Below are 14714 nucleotides of genomic sequence, written 5' to 3' on the forward strand. Positions count from 1 at the left end.
GGCTATTGTTTGTGGGAAGGAAACATGTCTATCAACTTTGTCATATTGTACTCTTCCAAGCGCTTAGTTGAGTGCAGCAAGCACTCAATAAATACAATTGATTAACTGTTGGATTGCTGCTTTTCCAGCGCATGAACAAATCCGCTCCCTTCCTGTTTCTCTCTGAAGCCTGCGGCCATGCAAGACTGCGATTCTTCTCACAGTATTGGAATTTCCACCTTTAGTAGGAACTCACAAAGTCCCCGGAAAACAGAGAAGACATCTGAGCTTAGTTCCCTTCTCAACAATGCCCTGATGGTTTAGAGTGCAAAAGGTACTTTTTATGGGCAATATACTTTTTAATGGTATTTGTAAGCGCTTACTATGTGTCAGGCATGGTACTAAGTGCTGTGATATGTACAAGATGGTTCGGTTGGACATAGTCCATTTCCCCTGTGGGGCTCACCGTTTTCATTCGCATTTTACAGATGAGATTACTGAGGCATGGAGGAATGAAGTCACTTGTCTAAGGTTCATCAAGACTCCCTGGAAATCTATTGATTTGAGCCCTTTGTTGGGCAGGGATTGTCTCTGTTGCCAAATTGTACTTTCCAAGTGCTGAGTACAGTGCTCTGCACACAGTAAGCGCTCAATAAATGCGATTGAACAAATGAATTTCATGAGAAGCAGTGTGGTTTAGCTGAAAAAGTATGCGCTTGGGAGTCAGAGGACGTGGGTTCTCATCCCGACACTGCCACCTGTCTGCTGTGTGACCTTGGGCAATCCATGTAACTTCTCGGTGCCACAGTTACCTCATCTGTAAAATGGGGATTAAGATTGTGAGCCCCACGTAGGACAACTTGATTACCTTGTATCTACCTCAGCGCTAGAACTGTGCTTGGCACACAGTAAGCGCTTAACAAACACTGTTATTATTCATTATTATTAATTTTATTTCAGGGCATCGGTCACCGACAGCACGCCTGCTCCCAAGAAGCTGACAATCTAAAGGAAAGTTCCCAGGGGCGGCTTCTGCCCTAAAAGTTTTTCCATTGTAGCCTACATGTCCGGATTCCTCAGGCTGTAGATGAGGGGGTTCAGGGTGGGGGACATCACAGAGTAGAACATGGACAGCGTCAGTTGGAGCACCGAGGGGGAGTGTAATATCGGCTTCAGGTAGGCAGAGGAGCTGGAAGTGATAAAAAGAGTGACGATGATGAGGTGAGGAACGCAGGTGGAGAAGGCTGTGGCCAGGCCCTCCGAGGCCGGCATCCTCAGCACGGCCCGGAAGATTAGCGCATAAGAGACCACGATGAGCACGAAGCAGAAGAAGGGTAAGCCAATGGTCGTGACTAAACTCAGGTTTTCGCGCCTAGGCTAGAGGAGCACGGGAGCCTCAGCAACTGGGGACCGTCGCAGAAGAACTGGTGGACAATGTTGGGGCCACAGAAGGAAAGGGAGAAGACACCGGTCTGTTAGATGGCAGTGTTCGGAGCGCTGCTGAGCCAGGCGGCGGCCATCATGGAAGCACAGGCCCTGTGGTGCATGATTGTGTCAAAGTGCAGGGGGTGGCAGATGGCCATGAAGCGAGCATGGGACATGACGGTCAGCAGGGCCATTTCCGTTCCTGCCAAGAAAATCACGAGAAAGAACGATAAAATCACGAGAACATTACGAGAAGCTCCAGCCGGCAGGGAGATGGAGTTCACGTTCAAGAGGGAGTTGAGGGTGGATTTGGGGACGGTGAAGGAGACGTAGGAGAGGTCGATGAGAGCCACGTTCCTGAGGAAGAAGTACATGGGTGTGTGGAGGCACCGGTTGAGGGCGATGACGGCGACAAAGAGTAGTTTCCCCATCAGGGCCGCCTGGTAGACCAGGAGGAACAGCGCGATGTGGACCACCTGCAACTCCCGGACCTCTGAGAATCCCAGCAGCAGGAATCCCGTCACCACCATGCGGTTAACCATGTCATCTGACATCTTCCCGTAAGTCCATACTGAGAACCGGAACATCACCCCAGGGACGGCACTGTCAGAAAGCTGAAATTGCTGGGTTGGAAGGAATGCCTCAGATTCCATCTCCCTCTACCTCCTGCCTTGAATGGGATTCAGTCACCGTGAAGACGTGGAACATGGCTCGGAGAGGCAGGGAGCTTCCTCTGGAGAGATGGAGAATTGTCAGAACAAAGGGTCCACATCCCTATCTAAGCTCCTTGCAGACAGGGAACCCGTCTACTGACTCTGCACTTTCCCAAGCTCTGCACACTACATTGCACTCTCCCAAGCTCTCATTACAGTGCTTTGCATCCAGTAAGCGCTCAATAAAAAAGATTGACTATGCCATTATTTCTATGCATCTACTATTAATAATAGTATTTGTTAAGTACTTAGTATGCTTACTTGAAGAGCACCATGGCTTGATTCTCTCTCTAGACTGTAAGCTCTTTGTGGGCAGGGAATGCTATACTGCTGTATTGTAATAATGATTATGGTATCTGTTAAGGGCTTACTATGTGCCAAGCATTGATTCATTCATTCATTCAATCGCATTTATTAAGCGCTTACTGTGTGCAGAGCACTGTACTAAGTGCTTGGGAAGTACAAGTCGGCAACGTATAGAGATGGTCCCTACACAAAAACGGGCTCACAGTCTAGAAGGGAGAGACAGACAATAAAACAAAACAAAGCACTGTTCTAAGCACTGGGACAGATAAAAGGTAACCAACTTGTCCCACTTGTGGCTCACAGTCTTCATCCGCATTTTACAGATGAGGTAACCGAGGTGCAGAGACGTTAAGTGACTTGCCCAAAGTCACACAGCTGATAGGTGGCAGAGCTGGGATTAGACCTGTGATTCCCAAGCCCGGGCTCTTTCCACTAAGCCATGCTGCTTCCACAAACAATATTGTACTCTACCTAGCGCTTAGGACAGTGCTCTGCACACAGTAAGCACTCAGTAAGTATGACTGACTGACTGGTGGAAAGAGCCCAGGCCTGGGAGTCAAAGTACTTGGGTTTTAATCCAGGCTCCACCACTTGTCTGCTGTCTGACCTTGGGTAAGTCACTTAATTTATCTGTGCCTCGGTTCCCTCATCTGTAAAATGAGCATTAAGACTGTGAGCCCCATGTAGGACAGGGACTGTCCCCAACATGATTATCTTGTGACTATCTCAGTGCTTAGTACTGTGTCTGGCACATAGTAAGCGCTTAACAATTGAAATTATGTTTCACACACTGTTCTAAGCGCTGTGGTTGATACAAGTTAAACAGGTTGGACGCAGTCCCTGTCCCATATGGGGCTCACAGTAGAATTCCTCATCTCCCTTCTGAGTCACACCTCTCTTGGCTTCAAATTCCTTCCCTTGGATATCCAGCTACCTCCTACATGACTTTTTTTAGAGGCATTTGTTAAGTGCTTACTGTGTGTCAGATGTTTCTCTAAACGCTGGGATATGTACAAGTTAATTAAGTTGGACACAGTTCTTGTCCCACAAGGGGCCCGCAGTCTAAATAGAAGGGACAACAGGAGAACTAAGGCACAGAGAAGTGAATTGACTTGGCCAAGGTCACACAGCCAGTAATTGGAAGAGCCGGGTTAAGAACCCAGGTCCTCTGCCACCCAGGGCTCTTTCCACTAGGCCACGTTGCTTCTGGTTTAAAACCAAGTACTCATCTTCCATCCTAAGTGCATCTGCATTTCTAACTTTCCCCTCTCTGAAAATTACACCCATTCCTGCTGCCCCCCAGACCTGGGGACCTCTTCTACTCCTCATTCAGGGTGGAAATTGAAATACAATTTCCTGATAAATCTTGCCTATTCTTCCTCTTCAACAATTCCCAGAATCTCTCCTCACCCAGAGGATTAAGTCCCTAACCAAAGCTCTCACTGTACAGCCACTACACTATTGTATCGTCCCTCCACCACATTGCTTTTGGACTGTGAGTTTGTTGTGAGCAAGGAATGTATCTTTTATTGTTGTAGTGTACTCTCCCAAGCACTTAGTACAGTGCTTTGCACACGGTAAAGGCTCAATAAATACGATTGAATGAATTACCTCTGTCCTCATCCTTCTCCATTGTTTTATAGATAATTTTTCTTTGTGTCCAACCCAATTAGGATGGTCACGTTCTGGGAGTCAGAGAACCTCGGTTCCAATCCTGGCTCTGCCACATGTTTGATGTGTGACCTTGAACAACTCACTTATGTTCTCCGTACTTCAGTTTCCTCATCTGTAAAATAGTGATCAATACCTGTTCTCCCTCCCTTTTGGGCTCTGAGCTCCATCTGGCATGGAGTCTGTCTGACCTGACCATCTTATGTCTACTGTAGTGCTTGATACACAGTAACCACTTAATACAATACCACAATTATTATTACATATCATTTCTCTTCTCGTTCTTTGTTCCATGCAAGCAAACTGCCTAATTGTACTTCCCTTTTAATCCTCTCTCCTTCATCCCCAGCCTCACAGTGTCCTTCATTTGAAAGTCCAGACCCTAAAAAATCCACTAGACCTTAGTCTCCCTAAAATCACCCTCTTCTAACAAGCCATCCTTTATCCACATTCCTTCAAATCAACCCTAAACCACTTGTACAGAAGAAGGAACCAAGGCACAGAGAAGTGAAGTGACGTGACTTGCCCAAGGTCCCACAGCAGACAAGTGGGGAGGAGAGATTAGAATCCAAGTCTCCCAGCTTCCAGGTCTGGGCTCTTTCCACTGGGCCAGGCCGCTTGAATAACCACCCAGTATGGTACATACCATAACCAATTTATCAACCTCTCTCACCCTCTAGATTGAAAGCTCGTTGTGGGCAGGGAATGTGTCTACCACCTCTGCTCCATTGTACTCTCCCAAGGGCTTTGTATAGTACTCTGCTCACACTAGGCAATCAATAAATGCCATCGACGATGGTTAACCTCGCTTACCTGCTGTAGTTTGGAGTCCTCTGGTCTCTGCTGCTCTCTCCTTTACCTAGCTGATTGGTTGGTCTTAGGTCCATCGGTCCTGGCTCTCTGAGGTGCAAGACCGGAAAATAACTCGGATTTTAATCACGGTGGACTCTCCCTCAGGGGCAGTACGCTCTCTGACTGGACCGGTCTTATCCATCGAACAGCTCCAGGGGTAGGGACCCTTTGGAGGGTCCCACAAACGGGGCCAGTCCTGAGCTTGCCCCAGAGAGCCTCATTAAGGCTCTGCACATCTCCGGCCCCGGGCCAGCTGGGTTACCTGCCTGTTTCAGGCCGCGGGTCCTCCCCAAACAGGGAAGGCGAAGAGTCGTCTAGTGGTTAGAGCCCACACCTGCGACTCAGAAAGACCTGGGTTCTAATCCCGGATCTGCCACTTGTCTGCTCTGTGACCTTAGGCTAGCTGCTTTACTTCCCTGGGCCTCTATTTACCTCACCTATAAAATGCGGATTAAGACCATGAGCCCCATGTGGCATGTGAACTTGATCCAGCCAGGTTGTTTCTACCTCAGTGCTTAATACAGTGCCATACACCTAGTGAGAGCTTAAAAAATACCACAACCTAGTAAGGTCTGTGACATTTCTGAAAACTGCGGGCTGCTCTTCCGATATTTCAATGTCTTGCCAAAGGCATATTTTAATAATAATAATGATAATAATAGTAATTATTATCTTTATTATTATTCTATTAGTTAAGGGCTGACTATGTGCCAGGCACGGTTCTAAACACTGGGGTAGATACAAGCTAATCAGGTTGTCCCATGTGGGGTTCACAGTTTTCATCCCCATTTTACAGATGGGGTAACTGAGGCCTAGAGAAGTTCATAAACTTGCCCAAAGTCACACAGCAGATTAGAACACATGTCCTCTGAATACCAAACCCATATTCTTAGCATGGACTAGAGGATAGAACATAGGCCTGGGACTCAGAAGGACCTCTGTTCCAATCCCAGGCGTTACTTGGTGTCTGTCCTGTACAGACAACCACCAGCGGGCCCGCCACCACCACGGCCCCGGATGCTCCCCTGGGACAATGCCCGAGGTAAGGGATGCCAAGAGGTTGGTGACCCTGGTCACTCTCTATGGCCGCTTTTATATGCGACAATCTATCATGCTGAAGGTTCTACTCAACATGAAAGAAAAATCTCCTCTGCTGTTGAACTGCCAAACGGTGCTAGGGTTCACCTTTCCAGTCATTTCATTCATTCATTCATTCATTCATTCATTCAATCGTATTTATTGAGCGCTTACTGTGTGCAGAGCACTGTACTAAGCGCTTGGGAAGTACAAGTTGGCAACATATAGAGACGGTCCCTACCCAACAGTGGGCTAACAGTCTAGAAGGGGGAGACAGAGAACATAACAAAACATATTAACAAAATAAAATAAATAGAATAAATATGTACAAATAAAATAAATAAATAGAGTAATAAATACATACAAACACATATACATATGTACAGGTGCTGTGGGGAGGGGAAGGTGGTAAGGCGGGGGAATAGACGGGGGAGGAGGTGGAGAGGAAGGAGTGGCCTCAGTCTGGGAAGGCCTCCTGGAGAAGGTGAGCAATAAGTAGGGCCTTGAACGGAGGAAGAGAGCTAGCTTGGCGGATGTGCTGAGGGAGGGCACTCCAGGCCAGGGGAATGACGTGGGCCGGGGGTCGATGGCGGGACAGGCGAGAACGAGGCACAGTGAGGAGATTAGCGGCAGAGGAGCGGAGGGTGCAGGCTGGGCAAAAAATTCTCCTTTTTCTCCTCAGAAAGCAACTGCCGTTTTCCCAACTTCAGATTCTGCCTGGCCACTTCCAACGTCTCTTGGGGGACTGCACCACATTCCATCGCTTTCTGAAGAAGTTGTTTACTTTTTAAAAAAATTTCCCTGAGAGAGTTCAAATTGTGCAAAAGAGATGTGTCTGAAAGCAAACTTCTTGCAGTTTGCTTTGGCCATCTGAAAGTGGTCACGGGCGTTATCTGGCTCTTGAATTGCTTTCAGCTCAGCAAATCTCACTTGAATACGGGCAAAACTCTCATTCTGACCATACATCTCTGGAGGAAGCGCTCCAATTGCCTGCCTATAACGGCCAATCAGTTTATTTAGCAAACTGTCATTCTGAAGGACCCCATTTTTCTCTACTTTGAGCAAGAAATTTAACCAATACTCTGGGTTGTTGGCAGTCATCATAATTTGATTAACGGTCCCTGAATTATCTGTGGTATCGGTAGAGATTTTAGTCGAATTGAGCTCGTCAGTGAGGTCTTCATTTTTAAATTTGTTTTTGAAGTCGTCTGCCCGTTTTTGATTATTCAGAGCGACCGGAGGATACATGCAATCTGGAAAAAGGAATCACCTGTTTCTGACATAGATTTTCCATAGATTCCCAGGGAAGCTGCCTGGCCTCCACGTCAATTAAGACCCACTCGGGTTAAGAGACCAGGTGTCTTGATCCCAGCAGCAGCAAGCCAAGAGAAGCAGTGTGGCCTAAGGACCTGGGTTCTAATCCTGGCTCCACCACTTGCCTGCTGTGTGACCTTGGGCGAGTCACTTCACTTCTCTGAGCCTCAGTTACCTCATCTGTAAAATGGGGATCAATACTGTGAGTCCCATGTGGGACAGGGACATGTCTGACCCAATTTGATTGTATCCACTCCGGCGCTTAGTACTGTACCTGGCACATAATAAACTCTTATCAATACAACAATCACTAATATTGTTATTATTATTATTATTATTAAGGATGGGGAGGGGGGCTTTTACACAGTGCCAGACCGAGAAGCATCCTGAAACAGGGAAGTATGGGGAAGCAGCATAGCCCCGTTGATAGAGCATGGACCTGGGAGTCAGAGGACATGGGTTCTAATTCCGCCTCCACTACTTGTCTGCCATGTGACCCTGGGCAATTCATTTCACTTCTTGCCTCAACTACCTCATTTGTAAAATGGGGATTAAGACTCAAAGTCCTATGCGGGACAGGGACTGTGTCCAACCTGATTAGCTGCTGTGTACTTCACTGCTTAGAATGGTCCCTGGAAAATAGTAAACACTTATCACGTACCATTATGAAAAAAAATCAGGGAAGGGCCCGTGGATTTAACAGAGTTTCAGGAAGGAGTTTTTAAAATGGGAAGCCCTGTGGTCCGATGAGTATGAAGGGAGAGGAAATTCCAAGCGGAGGAAAGGTGATGAGATAGGGGACTGCGTGGGGGGATCTGGGAACGAAGCACAGTGCAATGGTGAGTTTGGGAGGAACGGAGAATGCAGATAGGAATTCAGTAGGGGAAAATAATGCATATCAACTGATCGATCATATTCATTGAGAGCTTACTATGTGCAGATCATGGTACTAAGAGCTTGGGAGAGTACGATATGACACTATAACAGGGTTGGTAGCGACATTCCCTGCCCATGATGAGCTTACAGTCTAGAGAGAAATGTCTAAAATGGATTGCTACAGATTTCATATGGTCTCAAGCCCTGGCATGGGATGAAGCTCCAAAATCCAGAGTTTACCCAGAACGCTATTATTAATCACAGAAAGGGAATGATGATGTTGTTGATAGAAAGGCGTCCCAGACTGGGAACCACAGTAAGCCCGTTGTTGGGTAGGGACCGTCTCTATATGTTGCCAACTTGTATTTCCCAAGCGCTTCGTACAGTGCTCTGCACACAGTAAGCGCTCAATAATTACAATTGAATGAATGAATGAATGGGCAATTATTTAGTTTGCGGGGGCTGGGACCACAGAGAGCCCACGATCCTGGCCTTCCAAGATTCCCGGACAGTCAGCCGTCTCACCAGAGCTCCGGGCCCGTTTTCCCACGGGGAATCACCCAAGAAATAATCCGCCATCGTCTGAGGGGACGGCACAGCCATCCATCTGGATAGATGAGAGGGGGAGGATCCTGACAGCTCTCACCCCTCAGAAAGACCTTTCAGTCAAAGCTTCCAGCATCCAGGACCGACGAGATGGAGTGAGCCTGTCTTTCAGCATGGGCCGGTTTTCCCTAGCCCAGGACAGGCCCGGTGACTCCGGAGAGGAGCAGGGGAAAGGTGAGGGAAATTTCAATAGGGAACTGGATGTCCAGGATCAGAGTCACAATTTCTCTAAATTAGAAGCAGTGTTGTTTAGTGGAAAAAGCATGGGCCCGGGAGTCAAGCGGACCCGGGTTCTAATCCAAATTCTGCCACTTATCTGATGTGTGACATTGGGCAGGTCACTTCACTTCCTTGAGCCCCGATCCGGTCCTCCAGGGATTCACCTCAGAGCGGCGACTTCTTTATGTTGGGGGACGGGGTCCATCTGGAGAAACATCTCAGTGTCCACTGGAGAACGGAGAGGAGCAGAGTGCTCTTCGATGTCTCTACTTGGTTGACCGAACCCAGGAGTCCGGGAGGAGATAGGGAACCAGCCCAGCCTGGCAGAGGTCATCAACCTCCAGCCCCACGGTGCCCCGGTAAGTGTGCCCCGGGGTGGGGATGGAGGGGCGGAGAGGCCAGCAACCTGTAGGAAGTCTGTGGAGAATCTCTCACCCGGCCCCCAGGATGAGGTTCGAACCAGGGAAGCAATGCAGGAGGGTTTGCAGGAGCGGAAACCGGGTTTCAGCAGGGACGAGACAGTGGTAGGTCCAACAGCACAAGCCACTAGTACTGGAATCACTTCCTCTGCCCAGGTTTTCAGTCGCATGGTCTTTGTACCTGAACCAGCACTCATCTGCTGTTTGTTCTAGGACACCCCCTCCATCGTTTCGTTGACATCACTTCATCGGCCCTCAATCAGCCCTCCGTCATCCCTCCATCACAGCTCCATCGTCCCTCCATCATTCCTCCATTGTCCCTTCACCAACGCCCCATCATTCTTCCATCCCCCTAAACTGTCAGCTCGTTGTGGGCAGGGAATGTGCCCACCAATTCTGTTGGATTGTCCTCTCCTAAACTCTTTAGTCCAGTGATCCGTGCACAGTAGGCACTCAGTAGGTTCGATCGATTAACCAATTTTTCCCAGCCCTCTGCCAAGCCCTAGGCGTACGTATGTAATTGGGGTCCCAAGCCAGACCCTTCCCTGTTTAGCCAGATTTCACTCCGCAGTTCATTTTCCTCATAAAGAGACAGCTGAAATCGGACTTCCTGGACACGCAGCTTTTTATGTGTGTGTGTGTGTGTGTGTGTGTGTGTGCGCGCGCGTGCGTGCGTGCGTGCGTGCGTGTGTGCGTGTGTGTGTGTGTGTGCGCTCGCGTGCTCAGGGCAGGGTTGGATAATCAGGGAGCAAATTCCAGAATTTAGGGAATGGGGCCATCTGGTTAGGGAACATTGGGGAATGGTCGCCATCTCTCCCTAGGGAACAGGTTTGGGGGTCAGGGAAGGGCGAAATGAGTGATTAGATACGTTTATGGGCGTATGCGTCTATCCACCTGTTTGTATTGTACTCTCCAAAGTGACTAGCACAGTGCTCTGCACACAGTAAGCGATCGAAAAATACGATTGACTCTGTACAACTGTCAGTCTGTGGGAGAACCCCGGTCTGTGAGTGAGCGGGAATACATGTGAGGGTATTATGTGTTTGGATATATGTACGTTTAACTGTGATTTTGGGTGTGAGAATGAATTTTTGTGCTCCAGAGTGCCTTGCGTAGGTGGCATATCCTTGCTTTTTTTGTCCCCTGGAAACTCGATAAACGCCGTTATTACTATTATCACAGTCAATCAGCTTAGTACAGTGCTCTGCACACACTAAGCGCTCAATAAATACAATTGAATGAATGAATATATATTGAGCAAGAGCAGAGCTGTGTAGAGCGTTTTATTAAGTGCGTGGAAGAGTACAATATAACAGACACACCCCCTACCCACAACGAGCTTACAGTCAGTCTCTGTACATAACCGTAATTTATTTTATATTAACAACTTTATTCCACTTTAGACGGTAAGATTGTTTTGGGGAGGGAACATGTCTACCAAATCTGTTACATTGCATTCTCCCAAGTATTTAGTACAGTGCTGTGCACACAGTAAATGCCCAAAAATACGAATTCTAAATTCCTTGATTGATTGATACTGCAACTTCTAACTAGGGCTTTTGCTGCTATTACTGCTACTATTACTGTGACTGCTTTCCCCTCTTATATCTTTGTCACCCTGTTGTCCCCACTTGGAGAAATATGGTATCAATCCTCCTTTGGAATTCCCACCTTCTTACATGGAAGTCTTTTATCCAGTTTCTAGGTCAATTTGTAATTAATAATTCTCTTCCAATATAAAATAAATTGTTCCTCTGATAGACTCACCTGCAAAATTCCTGTTGATTTCTTCACCTCATCAAGTTCTTTGTCCTGTGCAGGGAGTCATCATCACCTACCAATGACCAACATCTCCACCGTGAGGGAATTCCTCCTGCTGGGTTGCTCGGACGTCCGGGAGCTGCAGGGCCATGCTGTTCCTCCTGGTCTACCTGGCAGCCCTTACGGGGAATACCCTCATCGTCGCCGTCACCGCCTTCAAATGGCGCCTCCACACCCCCATTTAATTCTTCTTCAGGAATCTGTCCTTCATCGAACTCTTCCTCCTCTGTTTCACCGCCCCCAAGTCCATCCACAGCTCCCTAACTAAGAAGAGATCCTTTCTCTCTAGGGGGCTGTACCGTCGAAGTCTTCCCTGCAATTTGGTTTGCTGTCTCGGAGTTGTCCGTACTCACGGTGGTGTCCTACAAACTCTACGCTGCTATCTGCCTCCTCTTGAACTACGAGGTCGTCATGGCTCGAGGGGCCTGTGGGAAGAGGGCCACCGCCTCCAGGCTCAGCGGGGGCCTATTTGCAGCACTGTGTTCAGCTGGAAAGTTCTCCCTCTCCTTCTGCGGGTCGATAACCGTCCCCGTTCTTCTGTGACGCCCCTCCTCTGCTGAAGATCACCTGCTCCGAGTACCACGTCGCTATCGACGTGAGCATCACCGCCACATTAGCGTAAGGCGTTGGCTGCTTCATTCCCACCATCGTCTCATACGTGCCCATCTTCCGGGCCATGCTGAGGATGCCGGCTGCCAAAGGCCGGGCCAAAGCCTTCTTCACCTGCCTGCCCAAATTTGTCGTCTTCATTGTTTTCAAATCTTCGGGTGTATTTGTCTATATCAAGCCTCCCTCAGACTCCTCCTTTATCGTGGGCCTGCTGGTGTCCGTGTTCTACACGGTGGTGCCCCCCTCCCTGAATCCCCTCATCTACAACCTGAGGAACTGGGATATGAAAGCTACCATGGGCAGGATCCTAGAGGGTGTCCACTGCTCTGGGACAAAATGTCTCCTTCTTTGTGCAAACAGTCTCACACCACCACTTAACCAAGGGATTGCTCTTGGACCTAGCCAGGTACTTAGCTGTCCTACAGGGTTCACAGAAAACGCTGGACATTGATGAATTGTCGAAGTCTGGGAAGGAGGCGGCTAAGACTGAAGTATGACTAACAATCCAATTTTGGGGAGGCATTATGGCCTAAAGGAATGGAAGACACTGTAGACTGTAATCTCATTGTGGGCAGGGAATGTGTTTAACAACTCTGTTAAACTGAACTCTCCCAAGTACTTAGTACAGTAAATCCAGTTTGGGGGCGGTTCTTATCCCTGCTCTGCCACTTTTCTTCTGTGTGATCTTAGGCGAGCCATTTAGCTTCTCCGTGCCTCAGTGACTTCATCTTTAAAATGGGGATTTAGACTGTGAAACCCATGTAGGACAACCCGATTACCTTGTATCTACCCCAGTGCTTTGAACAGTGTTTGGAACATAGCAGGAGCTTAAGAAAGACCATAATTAAAAAAAAAAACTTGTCATGGCCTAAAGGAATGGGAATTGCTCTATGGGCATTGTGGGCAGGGAACGTGCCTACCCAATCTGTTATATTGAACTTTTCGAAGTGCTTAGTGCAGTGCTGGGCCCAGGGTAAGTGCTCGTAAATATGATTGATTGATTGATTGATTGATTGATTGAGACTTGAGTTCTGATGCCAGCTCTGCTACTGGCTTGCTTTGTGATCTAGGGGCAGTGAGCTAACCTTCCTAGGATCTCTCTTCCTCTTACACTCTGAGCCCCTGTGGGACAGAAATTGTGTCTGAATTGATTCTTTTGTTTCTACTTCAGCAAGCAGAACAATTTAGGCACACAACCTATTAATAAATGCAATAATGATATCATCATCAATAATGACTATGAAAATATAATGACATGCTCTTTAGCATGACTCTGGGGATGGGAATGAAAGTTGGAAAATGGGAGGTGGTATGGGAGAACAGAAGAAAGGATGACTTCAGCTCCATCTGTCTTGTCAAATCCATGCTCTCTCATCAATCTATCTTTCCTTCCTTTCATGCAACTATCCTTCCAACCATTCATCTATTCATCCATCCACCTATCCAGAGCATGGGCTTTGGAGTCAGAGGTCACGGTTTCTAATCCCCATTCTGCTACTTGTCTGCATGTGACCTTGGGCCAGTCACTTCACTTCTCTGTGCCTCAGTTACCTGCAAATACCTTCTCTCCCTCTACTACGAAATTTATTCTGTGTCTATCGCCCCCATTAGATCATAATCTCCTGGAGAGCAGGAAAAGTGCAATTGTATCTCTTTTTAATTCTCCTGAGAGCTTACTACAGCGCTTTGCACCCAGGATGTGGTCATTAAATACAATTGATAATAATACAATTAAATACAATTGGTAATAATTTGCAGGAATCTGCAAATTGGGAATTGTGATTGTGAACCCCTTGTGAGACAGGGATTGTGTACAACCTGATTACATTATATCTACTCCAGGACCTGAAACAGTGCTTGGTACACAGTAAGCGTTCACCAAAGACCAAAATTATTACTATTATTATCATCAATTGTATTTAATGACCACATCCTGGGTGCAAAGCACTGTAGGAAGCTCTCAGGAGAGTTAAAAAGAGATAAAAGTGCACTTTCCCTGCTCTCCAGGAGATTATGATCTAATGGGGGTGATAGACACAGATTAAACTTCGTAGAAGAGAGAGGGAAGGCAAAGATGAGAAAGTGGATGAACGCTTGAGTCAAGAGTACAGTTTATAGGCTTCAATGGATTTGCAATCAGGACAAGTCGGAAGAAGCAGCATTGCCTAGTGGGAAAAACGCAGGTCTGGGATTCAAATGGACATGGCTTTCGATCCCGGTTCCACCACATGTCTGCTGTGTAACCTTGGGCAGGGTTGCTTAACTTCTCTGTGCCTCACTTCCCTCAACTGTAAAATGGGGATTGAGATAATAGCTCCAAGGGGAACATTGACTCTCTCTAATCTGATTAGCTTCTAACTAGTCCAGCACTTAGTACAGTGCTAGATATATAGTAAACACTTCAGAAAGACCATAAGAAAAAGTCACAATTAGCTGATTGACTGATAGATTGAGTGTCTCAGGTTGTGAATTAGACAAAGGTGAAAACATTCACAATGGCTAAAGACTGTCGTTGAAAACAGAAACAGTTGGGACACTGGGATGCAGATGTCACTGTTTCCACAGGAGCCCCGAGGGCCGGCACCATCGTTGATGCTGCAGGGACCAGGTCCTTGTATCCCAGGAGCCTCAGGGACCACGTGACTTGAGGGTGCTTGGCTTGTCCAGACCAGGAGGTCCCTCGACAGGGCCCCGAGCCATTCTCCAGGAATCCCCCTCGGAGCAGCTACTGCTTTATCTGCAGGGACGGGGGCAGTCTGGAGAGCTCCTCAGCGTCAGGGGGAGAGCGGAGAGAGATTGAGGGCTACTCTCTGTTCCTCCTGGTTGA

General features: G+C 47.6%; 1 protein-coding gene across 1 annotated transcript; it reads right to left on the minus strand.

Annotated features, from left to right (window-relative positions):
• Positions 1 to 1038: 1038 nt before the first annotated feature.
• On the minus strand, positions 1039 to 1958 carry LOC119928881 (putative olfactory receptor 14L1). The gene is made up of 3 exons (XM_038747380.1): positions 1655 to 1958; positions 1515 to 1606; positions 1039 to 1356 (listed from the first exon to the last, which is right to left on the minus strand). The coding sequence occupies exons 1-3, from the start codon at positions 1956 to 1958 to the stop codon at positions 1039 to 1041; spliced, it is 714 nt and encodes a 237-aa protein (XP_038603308.1).
• Between the last annotated feature and the right edge of the window lie 12756 nt (positions 1959 to 14714).

This window comes from Tachyglossus aculeatus, chromosome 5, assembly GCF_015852505.1.
Source record: "Tachyglossus aculeatus isolate mTacAcu1 chromosome 5, mTacAcu1.pri, whole genome shotgun sequence".
Classification (NCBI taxonomy): domain Eukaryota; kingdom Metazoa; phylum Chordata; class Mammalia; order Monotremata; family Tachyglossidae; genus Tachyglossus; species Tachyglossus aculeatus.

Bases quoted from the DNA above. Each gene is read 5' to 3' on its own strand.
- LOC119928881 (XM_038747380.1), bottom strand. From the start codon at position 1,958: ATGTCAGATGACATGGTTAACCGCATGGTGGTGACGGGATTCCTGCTG. The intron at 1,607-1,654 runs GTAATGTTCTCG...TTTTCTTGGCAG, and splicing joins CCTGCCGGCTGGAGCTTCTC to GAACGGAAATGGCCCTGCTG. The intron at 1,357-1,514 runs GCCTGTGCTTCC...GTGCTCCTCTAG, and splicing joins ACACAATCATGCACCACAGG to CCTAGGCGCGAAAACCTGAG.